The sequence below is a fragment of the Pelodiscus sinensis genome, chromosome 1 (assembly GCF_052426305.1).
Source record: "Pelodiscus sinensis isolate ZL-2025 chromosome 1, ASM5242630v1, whole genome shotgun sequence".
In the NCBI taxonomy this organism is placed as follows: Eukaryota; Metazoa; Chordata; order Testudines; family Trionychidae; genus Pelodiscus; species Pelodiscus sinensis.
In genome coordinates, this window is record NC_143052.1 from 212,320,108 (window position 1) to 212,346,019 (window position 25,912).

Consider the following 25,912-nt stretch of genomic DNA (forward strand, 5'->3'; position numbering starts at 1 on the left):
AGGAGCGGTAGCTGGGGAAGCAGCAGACACTGGAGCAGCAGGAGACCGCAAGCTCTGCCCCAGGGTCGATGACCACCTGGGGGGCACGGACCATCCTGTCCCACGGAATGCAGTCCATGGCATCAAAATAGGGGCAGGGGTCTAGATCTGCCCCTGGTTGAGAGCTTCCCCTGTGGCTCTGGCATAGGCCTGTCGCAGCTCCTTTATTTTCATGCAAACCTGCTTCTGGGTTCACATGTGGCCTTTGGTAGCCAGGCTGGCAGCCATCCGCCTGTAGACGGTTGTGTTCCTCCATTTAGTGCAGAGATCATGGACGTTGGAGGCATCCTCCTAAACCTGAATTAGGTCCCTGATCTCCCCACTGGACCATGTAGGCGCCCACCTTTTCCGGCCCCTGGCAAGTTCCTGGGAGCTGGTAGACTGGTCCTAGGGAGCAGTAGAGGGCTGGCTGGCACTGGCTGCCTGGCTCATGCTGGAGCCAGTGGGTCAGGTGCAGCGACTGCTGGCTCTGGGCTGGCAGGCTTGGAGCTGGAACAGGCACTGTGGCCAGAATTTACCCTTTAAGGGCTCCAGGGAGCAGGGGAGGGAAAGGAGTTTTCTTGGTTGTGCCCAAAGTGGCCACCAGGGCACCCTGGGAAGGGCTGGAGGCCTCCTATTTTGAAATGAGCGTCTATACAGCGCTTATTTCGAAATAGCAATTTCGAAATTGGTGCTATTATTTGTGAAATGAGGTTTACCAATTTCGAAATAAGCCCTCTGCTATTTTGATTTAATTTTGAAATAGTGGTTTGCTGTGTAGATGCTGGTAAAGTTATTTCAAAATAACGGTTGTTATTTTGAAATAACTTTGCTGTGTAGACATACCCTTTGGCTACGTCTACATTGGCATCCCGTTCCAGAAAAGGGATGCTAATGAGACGAGTCGGAATTGCAAATCCGCGGGGGATTTAAATATCCCCCACGGCATTTGCATTTACATGGCTGCCGCTTTTTTCCGGCTTGGGGATAAGCCCGAGAAAAGCGCCAGTCTAGACTTCAAAGGCTTACTTGAAAGTAGGAATAAGAAATCCTCCGGAAAAGGGCTTATTTTCCGGAGAATCGCGTCTAGACAGGCGCTTTTCTCCGGCTTATCCCCAAGCCAGAAAAAAGCGGCAGCCATGTAAATGCAAATGCTGCGGGGGATATTTAAATCCCCCGCGGATTTGCAATTCCGAAGTGTCTAATCTGCATCCCTTTTCCGGAAAAGGAGTGCAGTATAGACACAGACTAAGGGTCTCCCATATTGGCTTGTCCTTCTCCATCTCATTTTGTCAGTGTCCTAAAGAGCTCAGGTTTCAACTCTCTGCTTTTCTACATCTGCTCACTGTTGTTGGGCAGCATTTTAAATTCATGCTGCTTTAATTACCATCTCCGTGCTGATGATTCACAGATCTCTCTCCCCTTCTGTTCAGATTTCACAGCTTCGACTCTCCTCCTGGATATCTGTCATCAACTCTAATGCTACATGACTAAAAAAAATGAACTCATGTTCCTCCTAAATCCTGCTCCTCCCTTCTTTCTCCAACCCTGTCAACAACTCTACCACCTTTGTCCCACAGGCTCATAACCTGGATGCCATTTTAAATCTTTTCCCTTTCCCACATACAGTCTGTTGATTCTCTCCCTGCAGCATTTCAGAAATCTTTTCAGACCCCTCAATTTAAGTTACAGAAATTCCTGTCCTCTCTTTCACATTTCAGTGCTTCAGTGGCCATAATCATCTCCTCTGTAACCTTGTTGGCCCTCATCTTCTCCCCTGTCCCAGCTCACTTTATCCAGAAGTCAACTTTGTAAAATTATCCATCTTATTCATCACTAATCAGGAACATCATGTTTAAGCACATTTGTGTGGGAGAAGAGAATATATTGTATACAACCAATTCAGGGAAATGTAAGTTATTAAAAGAAATCATTATATAAAAGTAATTGCATATAAAACAATTAAAATGTTTAAAAACTGTAGGATTTTTTCTTGAATATTCTGTGAAACTGCAATTTCCTTTAAGGTCTTCTATTCTTAACTATAATGCAAATGAAAAGTAGTCATTACCCAGGTAGATGAACACAAAAAGAATTGCCTTCACATTATTTATTTTAACAATTTATATACAGTGGTACCTTGTATTACCATGGTAACTAGACATTTCATGCAAAAACTCAACACAGAACTTAAATAAATCACCCAAAATGGGTAGCATTAAATCAAGCCTCTGCTGTTATAGCTAGAACAAAAGAAATCAATACCCACAATTAAGAAAGGGTTATATTATGTAAGAGAAGGCTCTTTCTTTCACCTTCCTAAACTGAATTATTTTTCTCCGTTTCATAAAAAAACCTGTTCTTTTGTTTTCCCTTAATATTTGGTCACATTTTTTCTGCACTTTACATATGCTGTGAAGACAGTAAAATACTTTCCTGATGTAATAATTCTGAGGTGAGTTGATACACTGAGGGTAGAAATCATGACAATTATTTCAGCACTGACAGGAGGTGCATGGATCTCTACTTATACATCTCGCAGGCTCTAGCTGCTGACAGTACTTTGAGTGAAATTTCAGTTCTAAGGTTGGTTTCTCCAGCAAAAGCATTTTCAATCAGTAGGTGAAAATCTCCATTAAAATTACGAATAGATGAGATGCTGAAAATGATAGTGTATCCAAAATGTTCTACAATGACATTAGTTTCTCTTTTTTAAAAAGATCAGAAAAAGGCAACCCATAAATATTGATTTAATAATTTCATAAAGGGAGGGGTCATGAATCATAAAATAAAGCTTTTTGAAATGAGAAAATTTCATTCCTCTAATGAAAACATTCAATTTCACATGCCATATTCAAATGCTGAAGAGTTTAGGATCAAGTGACTTTCTAGCTGCCTTTTACGTATATTTTCTTACATACTATACATACACTAATTGCTCTTGGGTATCAAAATCATTTGTAGCAAGATATATTTTTAGATACATATGATCTTCAGATGCTCACCTTGCCACAGAGGGAATAAAATTAATTGAATTTCAGCAAAATAAAAAAAAATAGGGTATTTCCAACTCAACTATCACCTTAACATTCATATCAAGAACTTCAGATAATCTCATCTGAAATGTTTCTCTTAATAAAAAAAAAACCTCTGATATGCACATTGACTGTATCAATTTAATGAGACTGGGCTTGACCATTTCTTGCACGTCTAAAGCTTCCATTTCCAAGTGGCTCACCACAGTAAAGTTAAAGTGTCATCCCAGTTCTCTCATTCCTCTGACTAACCACAGGACCTGCCTTTTATCTCTTGCTTCTCTTCCCAGCATTTGCTCAATCTTGCCAATCCTAAATATTCAAAAACCAAGAGGCACTCGCAAATATCTTGATATTGGCTTAGAAATCTCATGGTTGGCCTTTATTTTAATTAAAAAAACATTTTGGGTTCTTTTATTTGCTTTTTAGTTATTGCATCTTTAAGGTGCACTGAGATAATATTTTTTATGTTTTTTTCCAATTGTGAGGACTAGTAACTTTTTTTACGTGAAAACTGAAAGCTCACATATTCACATATTCTGACAGCTGGAGATTTACCGTATTACTATTGTGTAAGATTTTTAAAAGCACCTCAGTGAGTTAGGAAAGTAGAGGTACATTTTTCAAAGAATCTGTATGGGATTTAGGAGTCTAAGTCCCATTTTAAACAGTGATTCAGAATCTTCAAAGCCTAAGTTTCACTTAAAGTCAATTAAGCTTTAGATATTTTTCTAATAGTGGATCACTGGTGGGTAAACTACGGCTACACTACCGTAATTACACCATATTCCTCATAAATCGAGGTTTACAGGGTCTTGCAAAAGAGGGTTTTTTTCCCCAACAAATGGCCCTGTCTACACGGGGCTTTTTATTGGAAAAACCTCTTCCACAGAAAGAATCGGAGGAAGATATGCAAATGCAAGAGCGATTTGCATATTCTCTTCTCCCAAAAAACAGCAGTGTAGCCATAGCTGTCTTCACACTTGGGTTCTGGAGTGCCCAAATCATTTTTAAAAGTTAAACTTAGGCTCACAAGAGCCCATTTCTCAAATTATTAACAAATACATTATTAGAAAGCACCAACATTTGATACAAATTATAATAAAATTTACAAAACTTATAAACACCTTGTAAATTCACTGATGCTCAGACACAGACTGCAACTTATTCAAACTAATGCATATTCCTTGAGGTCTGCAATTTTAAAAACTGTGTTATGCAGAAATAAGCTATATTAATTTCACCAAGGTCATTCCTATCCATGACTGTCTCTACCCCAGTGAATGATTTGAAGCTACTATTTTATCACTTTTCCTAAATAGAAACAGGTTTTACATTTCCAGTGTTACTTTAACCAACATTTCACCGTATCACTAACCATTACATTCTTTGAATTATAAATGGGATGAAAATGACATCCAGGATAATGTGTACCTTGGAACAATTCTAATAATCAATGCCATTTTAAAATTTTCTTTAGATCTTGGACAATAAAGAAGATCTTAACATATTATACAATATAACCCTCTGCTTCCAGTCAATTATAACATTCCAAAACATCCATCATTTGGACTGTATTTACTATACAGGCAGTCCCCGAGTTACGCGGATCCGACTTATTTTGGATCCGCAGTTACGAACGGGGATTTTCTCGCCCTGGAGGACTGGAGCGGCGGGACACCTGGTCCCGCTGCCCGCCTCCTCCGGGGCGAGAAAAGCTGCTCCCCGTCTCCCTGGTCTGCTGGGGGAGCCAGCAACCAGGGAGACGGGGAGCAAAGCGGCGGAGGACCCGAGCCGGACCCGCGGCGCTTCCAGATCAGCTGGAAGCGCCGTGGTCCGGCCCGGGTCCTCCGCCGCTTTGCTCCACGGCTCCCTGGTCTGCTGGGGGGGGACGCAGCTAGTGCCTCCCCCCAGCAGACCAGGGAGACGTGGAGCAAAGCCCGGGGCCTGTGGTAGAGCAGGTGAGGCGCTGCCGGTTGGTCCCGCAGCACTGCTCCTTGGCGCTACTGGACCAACCCGGCAGCACCCCAGCTGCTCTGCCCCAGGAGTCCTGATTCAGCTGCTGCTGATCAGTTTCAGCAGCGGCTGAATCAGGATGCCTGGGGCACTGCAGCTGGGGTGCTGCTGGGTTGGTCCAGTAGCACCGAGGAGCGGCCGCACTACTGGACCAACCCAGCAGCACCCGAGCTGCTCTGCCCCAGGCGTCCCCAAGTCAGCCGCTGCTGAAACTGACCAGCGGCTGACTACAGGAAGCCCGAGGCAGAGTTGCTCTGCCCCGGGCTTCCTGGAATCAGCTGCTGATCAGTTTCAGCAGCAGCTGACTTGGGGACGCCTGGGGTTCTTAAGTTGAATCTGTATGTAAGTCGGAACTGGTGTCCAGATTCAGCCACTGTTGAAACTGATCAGTTTCAGCAGTGGCTGAATCTGGATACCAGTTCTGACTTACATACAGATTCAACTTAAGAACAAACCTACAGTGCCTATCTTGTACGTAACCCGGGGACTGCCTGTACTTAGTTTGTGCGTGAAGGTTTGAGTACATGTTCTCTAAAACTTTTAACCAAACCTTGTACCAAATACTTACAGAGAGGTTGTGAATAAGTGGATTTCCCTGTCCCCTCTCCAATTTTTTTATAATGTACTTTGTTTTCAAGCTGGATTTTCCTGCAAATATGTGATGATGTATTTGGAGGCTTAAGTGTATACAGGCAGTCCCCGGGTTACGTACAAGATAGGGACTGTAGGTTTGTTCTTAAATTGAATTTGTATGTACGTCGGAACTGGTACATATTATTGTAGGGGAAACTCTAGCCAAACATTTCTCCAGAGCTCAGTTTTATTCTCCCACACCTCACTTCCCTTAGCCCTTTATTCTCAAGCTGAGGTGTCTGCTGAGAAAAGCCGCTCCGCATCTCCCTGGTCTGCTGGGGGGAGGAGGGGGCGCTAGCTTTGTGTCTCCCTGGTCTGCTGGGGGGAAGCAGCTAGTGCGGGGTTGCCTCACCCCGTTTGTAAGTAGGGATCCGATGTAAGTCGGATCCATGTAACCCAGGGACTGCCTGTACTTTGAAAATGGTGTTATCCAACTGTCTTCATATTCCTCAGACCTGACCTGTTTTGTAGATCTTACTGATGCTGGAAATGTAAAGCCTCTAAAGAGAAACCAATTAGTAGTTTTAATGGCATGAATATTTAAAGACAGATCATTAGAGAAGAGTAGCTGACACAGATAACTATCTAGCTGAGCTGAGCTTACCAATTAGCACTTAAAAGGTTTTTAAATAAGAAGTACAAAATATTAACAGATTTTTACATTTATATGTATTTTAAGTTTCCTCAGTACAAAAAATGAAGAGGACAATTCTGTATATTTCACATAAAACTAATACTATGTTATTTCTGAAGTAGTATGCAAACATATTTGTCTAAATTATAGATAACTTCCCCACTATTGTTAGTTGCTGAGCATAAGAGATCCTGCCCTAAAGAATATATAATGTAAATAAACCAAAAGTGGGAGAAAAATTATCCACATTTTACAATTGAGAAACTGTGCCACAGAGAAATTAAAAGATTTGACCAAGGTCATACAAATACTCTGACAGAACTCTGAACTAGGGGCAGATCTTCCAAGCTCCAGTCACATGCAACCACGACAGCACCCTGCCCTTCCATGACCCCTATTCAGTAACGGTACATCTGCATGTGGGCTAAAGTCAAGTTAAGATATGCAACTTCAGCTACATTAATTGCAAAGCTGAGTCAAAGTACCTTCATTCAGCTTTTTGTGCTATCTACACAGCAGGAAGTCGAACACTCTTCCTTCGACTTCCCTTACTCCTCATGAAATAAGGCTTACAGAAGGCAGAGCAAGAAGCCATTATTTTGAAATTATTTCTAAATAACGGGCTTGCTGTGTAGATGCGCACTCTTATGTCGAAATAACATGAATTATTCCAAAATAAGTGTGCAGTGTAGACATAGCCTAAGATACTTAAGCACAGGTATAATTTTAAGCACAAGTAAATCCCATTAAAGCTTTTAGTGTGACCATTCACATGTTTAAAGTTATACATGTGCTCAAGGACGGGGCGGATATAGGGCAGGGCAAACGGGGCGACTGCCCCGGGCCCCGCGCTTCAGAAAGCCCTGCGCATGCGCCGTGGCAAAGGGGGGACCCCGCGGAATTATGCTGCCCAGGGCCCTGCAAAACGGTCATCTGCCCCTGCTCAAGGTTCTTGCTAAATCAGATCCCACGTTACAGACATTCATTTTGATATACAAGTACAAGAGGGAAAGATTAATATTGTGAGTCAAATCTCAGCTTTTCTTATGTTAAAAATCACAGAGGCTAATTAAAGAAAGGTGAAAAGAATCTCTTTTGGAGAACAGCATAACACTCACAAAATTGAAATAAAGCATTTCCCATTTTCAGTAAATAATTCTTCTGCTCCTTCCAGTAACATCTTAGCCTTTCTACTGCTTTACATGGGGATGTGATTCAGATGCAACTAGGGCTATGGACAGCCTGAACCTAGAGGATGAAATTCAGGCTCTATTGAAATCAATGGAAAATCTTCCATTAAATCCAACAGAAGGATTTCTCCCAAGGACTGTGATTTTGACTCACTTAAACTAGTTATACATGGGTACTATTCTACTGATACCAACATAGGTGCAAACTTAGGTGTACTTCAGGAGTAGTAATGGATGAAAAACTTTTAAAACCCCCACTTATCATGAGAGCACCTAAATGCCAGCTAAGAGGCATTCTGCAATCCTCTGCCAAAGGTTTCTTGGGAGGGCCACACCAATCAGCAAATACTTCTGTAACCTCCAAAGCAGCACATAGACAAGCAGTATATAGACCCAGTGGGCGGCTACACACATCCTGTTACCTCACGAGTGAGATATCATCCATCCCCCCAGCCTGTGAAAAATGGAGCCAGTATTCAGAACAGTGTTGTCAGGCACTGGTAGGGGCACCCCCCCTGAAAGCCACAACACTTTGTCCTATCTTCCTCTTCTCCTCGCCCCGTCAACCTCGAACATATGGGCTGAACACACCATGGTGCAGGTTCTCACCGTGTTGTGAGAAAGTAATGTAAGTAAGTTGTATGAATCAAGGCTGGGATTGCACTCACAATAATGCCTCTGACATTCCTTTAGTTTTTGCAGATGTGCCTTTCTGGGTCTCTTCCTGCACACTTGTCTGATGAGGAAGAGGAGTAAGGAAAACATGGTCTGGGAGGTGCTGCAATTGTCTGATGCTGCTGATAGCAAATAGAGAACATGGAGAGAGTCTATCAAAGAAAAACTGAGAATGGAGAGCCAGGAGAAGAAACAGAGGCAGGAGTAGATGGATAAACTGCTTGAGGACCAAACATGCTGAAAGGTTTCTGTGCTGACAGCTGAACACATCTGTACTTACTTCGTCTGCAGCCCATACAGAACCATTTTTTGTGCTCTCCTCAAATTCCCTACACACATTTCTCAGATGCTGTCACAATACCCTCTGCACTCCATCGCAAGTGACATGTTTCACAATGACACCTGGACATACACTTATTTGTGAAAGCCTCATTTCAAAAATGCTCTTCACGGTCACATCCCTTGTAAGAAATAGAAATGTTTGCGGAGCTATAGAATAAAAATGAATTTATAAACATGAACCTTTAATTGAATCTCCTATGCACTGTGGTTGCTAATGAAATTCATAGGCAGTGGCAACAGTAATTTTACAAAGTAAAATTAATGCACTCATGGCAACTCATTACAAGGATCAAAGTCAGGTGCAAGAAAATAATGCCTGGCTCAGTGTATTACAGAAAGACACAATAATAGGTCTCATGGTCAAAATACTTCTTTAAAGCCTCTCTGATTTGAATAACCGCCATTGAGTCACTCCAGCAGCCCTGCATCTGGCCACACACAAGCTAATCTACTGCAATGTTCCATCCCGGCATAAACTTTTCTCCCTTAGCTTAAAAAATGTTATAGAGGTCAGAGGCTATAAAATGAGAATGAAAGTAGAAGTCCAGCAACAGAGTGGGGGCTATTCAGTTTGCTGCACTAAAAGCAGCATGTCTGATTACCCACACTATGGGCAGATGGCACGTGTTTGCATTTGGTGCAAAAGGTTTCTGGTCCTCAGAGACAGTACACAGTTTTTGAGACCAGAATGGCTGGAGGAGCTAAGGAAGAAAGAGGGGTACATAGACGAGCCTTTCCTGGGAGATCATCCAACTGGAGCAGAGGGAACAATCCCATAGTTGGGATCATCCTTCTAGATGATGACATGGTATCCTCTCAGACTTAGGATAATTCCCTGGGGGAGGGAACTCTAGTTATTAGGAAGAGGCAGGTAATAGTAGTGAAAGATTTGATCATTTAGAAACAGATCGGTTTGTGATGACTAGAAGAACCACACAGTGACATACGTGCTTGGTGCAAAGGTTACTTTTCTCTCAAGACATCTACAGAGACTTACTTGTCATGCTGAAGAGGAGCCATTGACTGTGGTCAAGAAGGGCTTGACCATTCAAGAAAGAGATCTTGAAGTCATTATGGATAGTTCTCTGAAAACATCCACTTAAGGTGCAGTGGCAGTCAAAAAAGCAAACAAAGTTGGAAATCATTAGGAAAGGAACAGATAACATCATACTACCCTTATATAAATCCATAGTACACTCACATCTTGAATATTAAATGCAGATGTGGTTGCCCCATCTCAAAAGAGACATATTGGAATTGGAAAAAAATTAAAAATGGGCAACAAAACTGATTAGGGGTATGTAACTGATTCAGTATGGAGCGAGATTAATAACACTGAGACTTTCTGAAAAAGAGATGACTAAGGGTGGATAAGATAGAGGTCTATAAAATTATGACTGGCGTGGAGAAAGTAAACAAGGAAGTGTTATTTATGCCTTCTCATAACACAAGAACTAGTGGTCACCAAATGAAATTAATAGGCAGCAGACTTAAAACAAACAAACAAAAGGAAGTTTTTTTTCATACAGTAAACCTGTGCAACTCTATAAAAAATATTGTGAAGGCCACGACTATAACAGTGTTCAAAAAATATTTGGGTGGGTCAATCACTGGTATTAACCAGGATGGGTAGGGATGGCGTTCCTAGCCTTTGCTTGCCAGAAGCTGGGAATGGGCAACAGGGGATGGATTATTTGATGGTTATCTGTTCTGTTCACTCCCTCTGAGGCACCTGGCATTGGCCACTGTCAGAAGACAGGGTACTGAGCTAGATGACCTTTGGTCTGCCCCACTATGGCCATTCTTAAGTTTCTTAAGATACCCTCACTCCGATTGCAACAGTTCTAATCAAGTACAGTCTGAGGTGTGAGAACTAACCTGTAAACACACAACGTTCCCACCACATTCTCTCAAAACATCATGCACCTCAGCAAAGAATAGTCACATTTATGTAGGCTTTGCTTTTATATATGGAACAAAACATTAGCCTTAGACCAAACAAACTTAGCTTTTCCTAGGCATTCTCCCTGAAAGAAAGGAAGTGCTTACCAATGAGATGAGGATCCCATGATGGAAAACATTTTCAGTAAGATGTTCAACAATATTATAACAGGTTCTCTTATTGCATTTCTACATGTGTATTTTAAGTTCCCCAAGTACAAAAATTACTAGGATTCTTCTACTGAATATGTACAAAACATTACAGAAGTAAACTCTCTTAGTCCCTGTGATGGGGCTTCAGGCTCGCACTGGCCCTTAAGGCTAAAACCCAGTCCTGGGAGAGGACCGAGAGTGAAGATCACAGCTGAGGCTGATATTGTCAATTAGGGCCCATTTGGGGGCTGTATAAATAAGGGTTCCAGGAGGCGGAACAGAGAGACTCTTGCTCTAGGTGGGGAGCAGGAGGAACCTGGCTGCCAGGGAAGCCGGAGGCTTCCTACGACAGAGCAGTGCTGGGGAAAGGCAGTCTGAGCTGGGAAGCTCTGGCCTGACTTCACTCCCAGGCTGCAGGGTTTGACACAAGGTCTGAGTGTACTAAGGCTGTAGGGGAACAGCCAGGATAGGAAAAGGCAGCAGGTCCACACTCCCTTGCCAATGATGAATGGCCATTTCAGACTGTACTTTGCCCTATGGCAGGAACCAGATGACGACTGCCGGTGGATCACTGAGGCAAAGTGGGTATAGGGGAACTGGGGGTTCCCTGGGAGGGGAGAACACCAGAGGGCAGAGACACAAGACTGATAACTCCCCTTGCGACCCTGGAAGGGGTCTGAGAGACACTGAAGCGGGCAGAAAGCAGTGTTCTGAAAAGGACACCACAGTCTGGGAATGACATGGGTCCAGAGTCTGACCTGAAACCGAGCAGAGTGATGGGGGAGATGCCAGCCACAGTGAGGCTCTCTGTTGATGAGCTAATTTCCAGTGATACTGGCAGGAGGTGCGGTTTCTGTGAGTCCCGCCCCGGGACAGTCCCTATTTCCTGTGCTCCACAGATAGGTATCAAAAGTGGAAACAATGTATCCCAGCAACTGAGTTAGCAGAAATGTTTCTGCATCTTTATGCAGTGTGGTAGCATCTAACAGGATGACTCAGCGCAACAGCCCTTAACACCTCTATTCAGGGCTTTAGATTTTGATGTCGTGCTGAACAGCCTGCCCAGCAGAAGCTCAGTCTTACAAAAACCTTGGGAAAGCTGAACAAAATATTACAGTTCTTTTTTCAGAAGTTTACAACTGAACTTTAACCTAAAGCAGCTTTGGAACTTTACTGTGCAGAAGAAAAATGCTGCTTTAAATCATCTTAATTTAAATGAAAAGCACAGAAACTGTTTCCTTACCCTGTCAAATCTTTTTTATTTAACTTTCTATTTTTTTAAAGGAATTTGCAGTTAATACAGAACTGTACTATGTTTTTCTTTCCTGTTTCTGTTGCTGCCTGATTGCATTCTTCCTGTTCCAAAGCAGGGACGTAAACAACTCATCAGTTACCTGATAAGCCTAGGCTTATCGGGTAGTTGAGTCACTATTTGACTAGTCGCTTGCCCCCACCCCCACTTGACTAGTCGTTTCCCCCCTTCTGCTGTATCAGAGGTGGGGGGAGCAGGAGCCAGTGCTGAGGTAAGCCAGCTTAAAAGCTGGTTCCCCCCAGCACTGTCTCCGCAGGAGTGCAAGGGAGGAAGAGGTGCAGCAGGGGACATAGCGGAAGCAGGTACTGAAACAGTCTCCACTCGCATGGGGTCCTGACTGCTGCGTCTCTGCCTTTTAAATGTAGTAAGAGCCCTGCGGGGACCTTGCTACATTTAAAAGGCAGAAGTACAGCAGTCAGGACCCTGTGTGAGCAGGGACTGCTTGAATCCCCGGGTTTCCTGCTGCGTCCCACCCCTTATGAAGTAGTCAATAGAAATTCCATCGACTACTCGATTAACTGATTAATTGAAATTTAACATCCCTATTCCACAGGAGATGTTTGGTTGACTAGTCAGGTTATAACTCTTGTGTTCATAACTCTGAGGTTCTATGGTATCTACTAATATTGTATCCAGCTTAATTCTGCCAGAAAATGTAGCTTTGCTTCCTTCTTTTAAGAGCAAAAAGGAAACTTCATTTTCTGTGGCAAACAAGAAGCCTAAGAGGGAGATGAATATAGAAACTGCTGCACTGGACAATTCAGACTATAATCAACTTCTAGAATCCTATCTATAGAGATGTTTTTCTTTCTGATTCAACCAATTGCAATTTCATGTTTGGTACATTAAAAGGGTTGCTATTATTTGTACTTTTTATTGAATTAGCACTTCAGCGGCTCCAATCCTGAATGCTGCTGTACAAATACATAGGAAGACACCAGTTCCTACCTCAAAAACCTTACAATTTAATATCACACAGGATGTTTTTATTTTGTTTTCATGAACATGGAGGCAGCCTCATAAAACATGTCATTCTCCATCTAGTAAATAATGATTTCCTGCTTTAGGTAATCCAGTATCAAAGGGCCTAATCTTTATGCTCAGAAAGTAAACAGAAGAGAGTCAAAATTTTCTGTTCTGCATTGGTTAGCTTATTATTGTTAGGACTGTATAACTATAAATGGATAACACTTTAAAGGCACAGTGCTTTTTCTCATCAGCCAGGGTGAAATTATAGGCTTGATTGTTTTAAAGGAGTACCAAATTAGGCTCAAATCATATCACTGTTGAATTCTAAACACTTCATACAATGCTTGGTATTATGGTTTGGTTGTTTGGGGGGCAGGGAGGGGGGAGAAAGGTTTAGATATTCTTAGTCACGTGATGCTTTATTTCTTCTGGTTGAATTTACTGTTAATTCTGCAGCAATTCATACAGGCTCCCCAACCAGGATCAGATCTCCATTTCACTATGCACTATTCAAAACACATTGGAGACAGTTCTTGCCCAATATACAAACTAACAAGGCTTTTCATTTTGAATAACTATGACTCTCCTCCAGAAAAAACCCAATACCACAGAACCTTATTTTCATGGTTTCTGTTGAGGAAAAAGGATTTTTTCCAAACCCGTTTTTACTGTCTAGTCACTTCTAAATTATCTTCTGAAAACTTGTTTAAAGAGTTAAAAAAAAAAAGTAATTTCCCATCCTTGTAAAATTTTGTTATGAGACTGACAGTAGGAATAAAAGATCCTCTGGAAAAGGGTTTATTTTCCGGAGAATCACGTCTAAACTGGCGCTTTTCTCCAGCTTATCCCCAAGCCGGAAAAAAGCGGCAGCCATGTAAATGCAAATGCCGCGGGGGATATTTAAATCCCCCGCAGATTTGCAATTGCGATGTGTCTAATTAGCATCCCTTTTCCAGAAAAGGGTGCCAATGTAGACACAGCCCCACTGTTTACAATGCCTCTGCAATCTAAGGGTTTCCTTTAGGTTTGAGATTATTTTTTTTAATAAAGATAGCCTTTAAAGTGTAAGCAGGGTCAGGATAAGCTCTACCCTGACATCTGGGGATGAACTGTGGCAAGTGATGCAAAAAGACTTCAGGGGCTGATTCATTTGCATAGGCACGCCCACCCTGCCTAGTATGTGCTCTCAGCAGCCAAATGGTCACTTTGGCCACTGTGGGATCTCAAGTTTCTGTGTTATTGAGGCAGGGGGGATAAAGTGTTGTTACCCTGATTATGTGACTCAAATAGTGGAACTGTTTCACCATAAACTAAGTAGCACTCGCTAGACAAGGGGCATGGGCTCCAAACCCAGTCAGACTGAGAAAGGCTGGGAACAGGTCTTTGTTCCTGGTGGAGGGGGCCCAAAACACACTAATTGCACCTTCTCCTCTCTTGTTGGCTTCGCTGTGGTCCAATGGTGCACTTGCACAGAAGCTCTTCTACTGGAGCTGAAATCACTGTGTACTGAGGGGAGCCTGGTGCCATACTGTTGAAGAACTGAAATCTACTGAGAGCTGAAATCACTGTTGCTGAGCTACTAGCAAAGCAGATCATGGGACGGCTAGCAGAGAAGTTTGCGGGGGCAACTCGTGGATGCAGGCGAGCGGCTGGTGGGGATGACTGATGGGCGGCCGGTGGAGCAGCTGCAGGACCTACCAGCTGGTGGCCGGGGAGCGTGGACTGAAGCAGGCTGGCAGAGCAGACACTGCTCTGTGGAATGGCTGGAGCGGCTCACAGGACAACAGGTGGAGTGTGGCGGAGTGATTTGCATCAATGGTGGCAGCAGAAACCTACGGAGATGCGGAGCCGCCGGTGGACTGCGTAAAGTGTATCAACCCCCGCTCCCCTCCATTGCACCCAGGTTGGGATGGTAAAACCCTGCCAGGTGAACTTTTGTACCCTGGGGCAGCACTGACCCGGGGCAGAGACTTTTGGGGTGTCGGACTTTGGGTGATTTGTGGCTGGGGGGGGTGGGTCTTTTCTCACGTCTGGTTTATGAATCTGAGTTGTGGTGTTTTCCCACTTCAATGCTGATGTCGGTTACCTTGTGTTATTAAAGATTTGCTGCTATACCAAGGCTCTGTGCTTGCGAGAGGGGAAGAATTGCCTCTGAGGCACGCAGGGGTATGTGTAAGATTTCCCAGGTCACTGGGTGGGGGCTCAAGCCGGCACTGTATTATGTTCTTGGGAGGAGACCCCTAGATATTGAACCCGGCCCTTGCTGCAATTAACTTGTCCTGGCAGAAGGGTTACAGAAGCATTAATAGAAGAGTATCAGTAAAATTGACTTGCATCACAGTTCAAAAATCATCTACTAGTAAGGAGTTGTTTCAACTATTCCACAGTTCCCAAGATGAAATTTATAAGATAAAGCTACTACTGAATAACACCCCAAAGTCCCAAAATGAAAAAAAATTAGGCCAAATAGCACAGCGGCAATAAAGTAGATGGTTAGTATGAATGCAATCTTCTTCAGGTTACAACAACAGTCTACAATGCCCTAAGGAATTTATTTTGTCAGTGGCAGGCATCCATTTTCATGGCAGACAAACACAGAATACAGTAGTTACTTGGCTCCAGATTGTGTGCAATTAAAATAGCAAATGAACTAGTTAATATAACATTTAACATATTAGATTGCATTGTTTACAATGGTCTGTGTTACACTTCATACACACGTATGATGAATTTTCCTAGACTTCATGCATCCAAAATTCTGCCAATTTCTTTATTATCCTAACAACGGGAAAGTGTAATCCTCTTTATGCCAAACACTGCCCCTTCAATTAACCTCAAACCAGCACAATTATTTAAATACACCAGCTTAATTGTACCCATTTCAGCCAAAGTACAATGTTTTTGTTAATAATTCTGAAGACTTTTCAGCTGTAAGTAAGTGATATAAAAATTAGGTTTGAATCCTCATAGGCCTCATTCAATGCATGCTGAATCTCAGGATGCTATTTTTAAACCGTATATGAAATAGCTGACCTACAATTTGCAAGAGCCAAAAACAGAACTTAAGCAAATACACACCTTATGTGCAGGCATTTAAAAACACTACTAGTCTTTTTTGAAAGCCTCATGATAGATAAGATCAGGTATAGGGTTTTGTGAACTCACAATGAAGTATTTTAAATATAAAAGAAATGGGGATCAGAGATTAAAAAGATAATGCAACATTTATACATTCAGTTTATAGCCGTAAGCAGTAGTAGATAGAGAATTTAACTATATTCACTTTGAATGCTCAAATACTATGTACAATTCTGGTCATTCATATTCAAGAAAAATGAATTTAAACTGAAAGATGCAGAGAAGAGCTACTCAGAAGATCAGCTATTGTATGAGCTTGGCTTATTTAGTCTAGCAAAAAGAAGCCTGGGAGAGGACACAATTATTCTCCATGAATACAGTAAGGATGTCTACACAGCAGCATTATTTCAGAATAATGGCATCTACACAGAAAACCCGATATTTTGAAATAATTTTGAAATACCAGACGGCTTATTCCGGATTCTGTAACCCTCATTCTATGAGGAATAATGACTAGTGTGTATAGACAGGGCGGCTGGAGTTATTTCAAAACAAGAAGCCTCCAGTCCTTCCCCCAAGTGCCCAGCTGGCTGCTCTGACCACACTCTTCAAAACTCTATAGCTTCCCTTCCCCTGCAGCTCTTAAAGATTCAGGCAGAAGGGAAAGGGCTTGTGGCCCCCAAGCTCCCAACAGCTGCCAGCACTGCCTTAGCCAGCTCGCAGGACCCTGCCCGGGGCCAAAAGAGATGAGCACCTTCCTGGTCTGCTGCGGAGATCCTAGACCTCATTGAGATCTGGGGCAAGGAGGCAAACCTCCAGAAACTCTGCACCAGATGCAGGAATGCAGACGTATATGGCCAGATAGCCAATAGCCTGGCCACCAAGGTCACAGCCGCACCCAAAAGCAGGTCAGGATGAAAGTGAAGGAGCTGAGGCAAGCCTATGTCTCCCCATAGTGGATTCAGGGCTGGGGCGCCCATCATGGCTCTCCCGGGGGGCACAGCCAGTGAGTAGGAAGAGGAGATAGATGAGTCCAGCACCATCTCTATGCCCACAAGTCAGGGCTTCATGCTAACCCAAGAACCAGTACCCCATGCACTGGATGTCTCCCAGGCATCGTCAGAAGCTGGGGAAGGCCCATCAGATGAGTGCCATTTCTTTCCCTATACATGCACACGGGTCAAGGCAGTGGACAGCAAGGGACAGCTCCTCGCTCGGCCTGGGGATTGCACTGCAGCCTGTGCATGTGGGACACCCACCCTCCACAAGCCACCACTAGACGGAAGCTGGGAACAGAGAGACAGAAACTCAGGAGTGCCACACATGGGCATGCCTGCATACTTGGGGAAGCACCCGCTCCTGGGGACAGTGTGCCAAATCACAGGAGCATCTGCCACTCACAAACACCTCCCACCCAACACCCTACTCCTTCTCTTACAGCGGGCAGGGATACAAGTCCTCTTCCTGTGGGACACCGCCACTGCCGGACCCAGCGTGGGCCTGGCATGGAAGGAAGTTCAAACGGCCCATGATCCCCCACCTGCCCACAGGATCCCAGTTTGGCCAGCACCTTCCCAGGCCTGCTTGTCCCTGGGATGTCGAGGTAGTGAGGCTCCCCCCGGGACATCTGTGCCCCTGCAGGAAAGGGCCCACTGTCTAGGCCACAGATGGCCTTGCTCCAAGCACATCGCCTTTGTCTGATCTGAAACTTTCGGTCTCGGCTCAGAGATGAGGGCTAGGCTTCAGGCACAGTGTCTCCAGGGATGACTGCCCTTCTATACAGCTGGACCAGCTGCGAGAGGGGCACGGTCAACAGCTCCCCTGGCTTCCTCCCAAACCTGTGTGATCTGCCGGCACAGGAGACTACACAAGCACCAACAGAGGGAGCATATAGCCGCCCTGAAAGCCCTGCATGGAATAGCAGGACCGCAAAATGGAGGAGGACCTGCAGTTGCGCAGTGACACCTAGAAGGAGATGAGGGAGCAGGGCGGGGACATCTGTGTTGCTCTACAGGCAGTGATCACCACCATGGTACCTGCTCTTGCTACTGTTCCCACACCAGCTCCTTCCCAAGCTCCTGACCCTCCTACTTCTCCCCCTAGTTCCACCCCCATGGCTGCTGAGGGCCCTGCACACAAGGGGGAGGAACTAGGTGGGACCACCAGAGCCAGGCGCCACTCCCAGTCCCAGCCCTGAGCCTCTCCTGCCCCTCTCGTCTCTCTTCTAGATCCCTCCACCCTCACCCAAGGTTCTTTTCCCATTCCCTCCCCAGTTATATTTACCCCAATTAAAAAGAAAGTTTATTTTTCGGAAAACAATGTCGTTTATTGTCTTGTAGTTTATTGTCTCTGCAGGGGAGGGGGAAGGAGGAAAGGGAAGGTGTGGGAGGACAGGCAAAGAGGGGTAACGCACAGGTATCTTGTGGGGAGGCCCAGGGGAGAGTGTCACTGGGGTCTTTGTGTAAAACACTCCCTCAGTGCATCCAGGGTGCCCTCAGTTCCCTGATGGACCTGCCAGATGGCAGCCGGATGGCAGCCGTGCACTGCTGCTCAAAGGCCCTGATGATCCAGTCAGCCTCTGTTCCCCACCTTGGGAGGAATGTCTCCCCCTTCCGCTCACAAATATTGTGAAGGGCGCAGCATGCAGCCACCACTTGGGGGTTGTTCTGCTCCCTGACATCCAGTTGGCAGAGGAGGCAGCCGAATCTTCCCTTCACCGACCCTTGCTCTGGTCCAGGAGTCCAGTGTAGGGTTTCATTAGCCAGGGGAGCAGAGGGTAGGCTGCATCCTCTACAATAGACCTGCATATCCACATCCATGACCCTGATGGTGAGGTTGGGGAAAAGGTGCTGGACTGCAGCTTCTGGAAGAGGCTGAAGTTGCAGAAGATGCAGGCATCGTGTGCCTTCCCCGACTACCCAATGTAGATGACCATGAACTACCCGTGGTGGTCCATGACAGCCTGCAGGACCATCGGAAAGCATCCCTTGCGGTTGGGTGTATTCAGCTGCCCAGTGGTCAGAGGCCCCAATTCGTTTGTGGGTACTGTCAATAGCCCCCCTTCAGTTGGCGAAGCCCACGGTGGCAAAGCCAGCAATGATGGGGTCCATGTCACCCAGGTTGATGACCCAATGCAGTAGCTGGTGTTGATAGCCTGCACCACCTGTAGAAGCAAACAAACAGAGAATCACAGGGTGACAGGACCTTCAGAAGGTCCACAAGCCCTGCCCCTCCCCCCCACACACATCTGGAGCAACCCCAGACTTACCCCATCCCACATTAGGGCTTTATGAAGGTGGGACTGAAAAACTTCCTGGGGAGGGGGCTTCCACCACTACCACGCTTCCCCCCCCCTTCCTTAGAGAACCTCATTCCAGAAGTTCTCCCTTCTCCTAGGACAACAGCACGAAAGCATGATACCTGCATGACCACGGCTTCCTGATGGTCGATTTCCTCATGCCGAACTGGTTCCTAATGGATCAGTAGCTGTCCAGCATGGCGAGCTTCCAGATGGCGATGGCGACTTGCTTCTGGAGAGGGTTGGCGGGTCTCCTGTGGGTGTCCCATTGCCTGAGGGCAGAGGTGAGCCACTCACACAACTCCAGAAAGGTGTCCTTCCACATGTGGAAATTCTGGAGCCACTGCTGGTTGTCCCACCACTCCATAATGATCCAATCCCACCACTCGGAATTGGTATCCATAAACCAGAAGCAGAGGTGCACTGTGTATAGGGGAGGGTGGATGGAGTCGTGCATGAGCAGTGCCCACAGAGAGATGAGGGATTGTCCTGCAATGAGCTGAGGATTGTGTTCTCTGCAGGACTTGGAAGGCATACCGCAAAACAAGCTGCAAGAGGTGCGGCACAACCTGTAAAAGTCGTCGACTGTTGGGAGGCAGATCCAGCTCCATGGCTAGAGAGCTGAGATGTCCGCAAGGGCAACCACAGCAGGCAAAGGAAAGGCTTTGCTGTCCCTTGAGGAGGTAGGCAAAGGTGAAGAACCTGAGACACGGCTGTACAGGGGGTCCCTTTAAGATCGAGCCTCAGATAGCTTTAGGCAGCAGCTCCAGGAAGTAACTGCTGTCCTGATGCCCTGCCCGAAGTGCTTCCAGGTGGCCTTAAATGCCATTCAGCATCCAATGAGTGTGGACACTCTACTTTGAAATAGCTGAGCGCTATTTCGACTGGCATTTGCTGTGTAGAGGTGCTACTTCGAAATAAGCTATTTCCAAGTTTTTCTTATGGAATAGCTTATTCCAAAATAAGCGTGCAGTGTGGACATACCCTAATAGTTTAAACACTAGAAAGAGGAGTGGAGAGCCATTTAAGCTGAAGGATAATATTGGCATAAGAAAAAGGGATAAAAACTGGCCATAAACAAATTCAGACTGGAAATTTAGAAGAAAGTTTCTAACCATCGGGGGGGGGGGGGGGGGAAAGGTTCTGGAACAGCCTTCCAATAGGACCTGTGGGGACAAACAGCTTGCTTAATTTTAAAAGAGAGCACTAGAAAATGTGTGAGGGTAACACAAGATATGTCTACACTAGCCCCCTAGTTCGAACTAGGGAGGCTAATGTAGGCATTCGAAGTTGCAAATGAAGCCCGGGATTTAAATATCCTGGGCTTTATTTGCATCTTCCCGTCCGGGCGCCATGTTTAAATCCCCTTAGTCCGAACTAACTGCCCGCGGCTACCCGCGGCAGTCAAACGTTAATTCGAACTAAGTCTTTAGTTTGAGTTAACTGTTATACCTCATTCCACGAGGTGTAACAGTTAACTCAAACTAAGGACTTAGTTCGAGTTAACGTTTGACTGCCGCGTGTAGCCGCGGGCAGTTAGTTCGGACTAAGGGGATTTAAAAATGGCGCCCGGACGGGAAGATGCAAATAAAGCCCGGGATATTTAAATCCCGGGCTTCATTTGCAACTTCGAATGCCTACATTAGCCTCCCTAGTTCGAACTAGGGGGCTAGTGTAGACATATCTTGTGTTACCCTCACACATTTTCTAGTGCTCTCTTTTAAAATTAAGCAAGCTGTTTGTCCCCACAGGTCCTATTGGAAGGCTGTTCCAGAACCTTTCCCCCCCCCCCCCCCCGATGGTTAGAAACTTTCTTCTAAATTTCCAGTCTGAATTTGTTTATGGCCAGTTTTTATCCCTTTTTCTTATGCCAATATTATCCTTCAGCTTAAATGGCTCTCCACTAGGGGGCTAGTGTAGACATACCCACAGTTATTTGTGACACTTGTGGGCAGGGATCAACAGCCCTGGGCCTCATTTCCAGTTTATGTTCCTAAAGTTCATGCTTCAGGGTTTCATCTGGCCACTAAAAGGTGGAAGAAAGAGATTTTTCTCACCACCACCAATGTATTCTGGGATTTTTCTTTTAATTTCCTTCCTTCCTCTGAACCAGGAAGGATGGCTAAGGCTGTAGATGGGATGCTGGAGAAAGTGAGCCAAGACTATGAAGTGGCATCAACTATTCTCTCTCAGATGTTTTTATGGCTAGTTCTTGCCTACATGCTTGGGGTCCAACTGATTGCCACACATGGGGTAGGGAAGGAATTTCCCTCAAAGCCAGATTGGCAGAGACTTTGACATTTTTTTCACCTTCCTCAACAGCATGAGGATGCAGATGCCCTGCCAGAATTATCTGCATATATCTCATTTAATCATTTCTCTGCCATGGAGGGGGGCCTTGAGCACTAGTACAACTCAGCCACCCCTACTGTCTGCCTGTGACTCATAATAGTCACATAATAGTTTCCTGGAAGTCTCATTTACTTTGGTCTAATTACCATTGTTGAGTGTGGTGTGCTGGTGTTGGGTGTTGCCGATAGCCTGTCAAGTACAGGAGATCAGACTAGATGATCTAGTAGTTTCTTGTGGCCTTAACCTCTGTCATCATACGAAACAGAATCAAGCTACAGGTTTGCAGAGCTCTAATAAAAAAGCAAATTCCACAGAAATGAGTAACAACTCACAAGGAATAAAATATCCATAAGCAAACTAAACCATTCTTCACAAAAATCATCCATAACACTGAAATTTATGATTTATTCCCTAACTAGCCAATTAGCCCGTCATAAGACGGGGATTTTTCAGGTCTCTCCTGAGCCTCCGGTGTGTGTGTGTGTGTGTGTCTCTCTCTCTCTCTCTCTCTCTCTCTCTCTCTTTCTTCCTCCGACTCCCCCCCCCCGAATCGGGGGACCGCGGAGCCCAAATGGCCGTTTGGGTGCCGCATTCTTCGTGGGTGTGGAGCCCAAACGGTCGCTTGCACCACTTGCTCCCACACGGCAGCCGCGCAGAAGTCAGCCGAGCACCATGGCAGGAGGCGAAGGGGGGCAGGGCGGTGACGTTCACGGCCGGGGGCAGAGCCTGGAGCCACTGTCATGCCGCACATCACTGCCCTGCCCCCCTTCACCTCCCACCGTGGCACTCGGCTGACTTCTGCGCCACTCAGCCAGGCCACAGTGAGGGAGCAAGCGGCGCAAGTGGCCATTTGGGCCCCGCAATCCCCATGCAGCACAGGCCGCCTAGAGGGAACAGCCAGCATTTCAGGTAACAGTGCCCCCCCCCCCCCGAGGGAACAGCCAGCATTTCAGCATTACAGACTCTCAGACATTGGGCTACTATATATATGATGCCAGCTATCTTCCGGGTAGTCCTTCAACTTTTTATTTTTAAGAAACAAAAACATCATTAGATAAAAAAGGAGTAAACTTTCTGGATCGCCTATAAAATTAATTCATTGTCAAATGGGAAATCATAGCTGGTTCCTCAAAAATTAGATAACAAACAGGGGCATTAACTACACTGACATAATCAACAACTTTTAAAGACAATTGATTACAGCTATGCTAATCATAGGGCACTGGAAAATACTAGGACAGATCTTTGGGCTGTTTCCATCAAGAGTATAAGAGACCTACTTTAATTACTGGCATTAATTCATTTAATGTAGCAGGTACCAATATTAGTTTGGACCTAAGTCATTTTTCACTTTTACTGGAAGGAGAATAGCCAAGACTGGGGACCGGTCTAAAATACAGACACAAAACAGTATTACTGTTGTTGCATTTTTTCATCAGTAAATCTAAAAAAAAATTATGGAAACTGGGGAAGGTTCTAGGTTTTATACTCTCTCAGGGTATGTCTACATTACCACCCTAGTTCGAACTAGGGTGGTTAATGTAGTCATACGAACTTGCAAATGAAGCCCGGGATTTGAATTTCCCGGGCTTCATTTGCGTCTTGCCTCGTTCCATGAGGCGTACAGATAGTTCAGAATAGGAAGCGTAGTCCGAACTATCTAGTTCGTGCCGCATGTAGCCGCGGGCATGGAGTCCGCACTAGCGGACATTTAAAAATGGCGGTGCCCGGCAACATGCAAATGAAGCCCGGGAAATTCAAATCCCGGGCTTCATTTGCAAGTTAGTATGACTACATTAACCACCCTAGTTCGAACTAGGGTGGTAGTGTAGACATACCCTCAGAATATAAGCAATTTTACCTTCTATTTCAGGGAAGTGAAGTCTAAACTTTAAAACAAAATACTAAGTAATGGACTGTAGGTCTCTTGACAGAATTTGAAAAACCAAATATACATTTTAGACACATCAGAAAACATACAATATCTGCAGAAAATTCTAGATATGAATTCTGCAAAAAAGGAAGGTGACTGAACAAATGTAGAGTAAAATGAAAAAAAAATCTTATGAACTAGTCCATTTAATTTAATCTACTATATATTTGACAGTTTGTCTGTTGGTGAGTGAGCAAGTCTATCTGTCCATTTGTTCAAGAACTCCTACTAAATGGTAAGAGCTAGGACCACCAAATTTAGGACACAACTTCCTCTTATGATGACTTAAAATAAAGTAAGGGTTTGATTGTATGGGGGTGGGAGTGTGAAGTTCCCCTCCAAGCTCAATCTGGCTGGGGAGGACAGGGGGCAGAAAAACCTGGACCTGCCCAAGCCAGGGGACTTGAACCCTTCCCACAGCTGTACCCACTGCAGTTGCAGCAGCCATGGAGAGGTGCTTCTCACTTGACTCCAAGCGACTGCAGTGAGAGAGGGATGGGATAGTCCTCTCTCCCTGAGGCAATCTGCATACTGAACTCGTCACCCCCTGCCCCACCCCAGATCAACGGTTTAAATGAAGAAAAACAAAAATTGAGTTAGGACTCGAGCAACGCTGCATAAGTGGTGAGGTAACTGGCTCTGTGGACATGGAGAAGTTGGTGTATGTGATATACCTTGACTTTAGCAAAGTTTTGATATGGTCTCTCACAAACAAGTCAAGGAAGTATGGATTGGATGAATGGACTATAAGGTGGATAGGAATCTGGCTAGATTGTTGGGTCCAACGGGTAGTGATCAACTACTCGATGTCTGGCTGGCAGTCAGTTTCTAGCAGAGTGCCCCAAGGATCAGTTCTAGGGCTAGTTTTGTTCGACATCTTTATTAATAACCTGGATGAGGGGATGGATTGCACCCTCAGCATGTTTGCGGATGACACTAAACTAGGGGGAGAGGTAGATACGATGAAGGGCAGGGATAGGGTCCAGAGTGACCTAGACAGATTAGAAGATTGGGCCAAAAGAAATCTGATGTGGTTCAACAAGGAAAAGTGCAGAGTCCTGCACTTGGGACAGAAGAATCCCAAGCCTTGTTACAGGCTGGGGACTGATTGGCTAAGTAGCAGTTTTGCAGAAAAGGACCTGAGGATTACAGTGGATCAGAAGCCCTTGTAGTCAAGAAGGCTAATGGCATATTGGGGTGCATTAGCAGGAGCATTTCCAGCAGATCTAGAGACATTATTATTCCCCTTTATTCAGCATTGGTTAGGCCACATCTGGAGTACTGCGTACAGTTCTCAGCTCCCAACTATAGAAAGGATGTGAACACACTGGAAAGGATCCAGTGGAGGGCAACCAAAATGATTAGGAGGCTGAGGAACATGACCTCTGAGGAGAGGCTGAGGGATTTGGGCTTATTTAATCTGCAAAAGAGAAGAGTGAGGGGGGATTTGATAGTCTTCAACTTTCTGAAGGGAGAGAGGCTGTTCTCAGTAGTGACAGATGGCAGAACAAGGAGCAATGGTCTCAAGTTACAGTGGGGGAGGTCTAGGTTGGATATTAGGAAAAACTATTTCACTAGGAGGGTGGTGAAGCACTGGAATGGGTTACCTAGGGAGGTGGTGGAATCTCCATCCCTAGAGGTTTTTAAGTCCCAGCTTGACAAAGCCCTGGCTGGGATGATTTAGTTGGGGTTGGTCCTGCTTTGGGCAGGGGCTGGACTCGATGACCTCCTGAGGTCTCTTCCAGCCCTAGGATTCTATGATTCTACAAAATCTTCCAGTAATGGTTTCTCACTTAATTTTTACCAGTGAAATGCAATAAAAATATCAAATAGGAATTTTCAACTTGATTCTTGTATAGACTAAAAAATTCAAAATAAAGCTCACCATTGCAACACAGAAGAAAAGTACGTGCATAGCATACCCCACATGAAAAATATGTGGATATTGAAACAGACATTTCTAAAAAGCATTTTACTAAACAGTACAGTTTTCCTTTTATGGTATAACTAGACCCAGAAAAATGAGTGACACAAAATGATTCAAGTTGTAAATGGCCAGTTACCATTAAATAGGCAACAAATCCAAAGGAGGATAAGTGTATAGTCTCTTACCTGTTGTACAATTGTTGTTAATTCCAGACAGAGCTGTATGACATTATTTCTTGTTACTGAGTAATCCGTAACAGCAGCAAAAGGTGATCTAAAATGAAGAAAAAGAATGTTTTTGGGGGATGATGATTTTTTCCCATTTCAGTGGCGCATAATGCACTTTAAACCCCAATTGGTTTGATGCTAACTCTTAACAGGACTGAGTAGTACATCAGAAATATTTT

General features: G+C 44.8%; 1 protein-coding gene across 4 annotated transcripts in view; it reads right to left on the reverse strand.

The window, feature by feature from the left end:
- Positions 1 to 25,912, reverse strand: part of CNKSR2 (connector enhancer of kinase suppressor of Ras 2) — a 372,258-nt gene that overhangs the window by 242,622 nt on the left and 103,724 nt on the right. For all 4 annotated transcript variants that reach the window (XM_075913326.2, XM_075913323.2, XM_075913322.2 and 1 more), the window contains exon 4: positions 25,692 to 25,779. In XM_075913326.2, the coding sequence (XP_075769441.1) occupies positions 25,692 to 25,779 (88 nt within the window). The remainder of the gene's footprint in view (positions 1 to 25,691; positions 25,780 to 25,912) is intronic.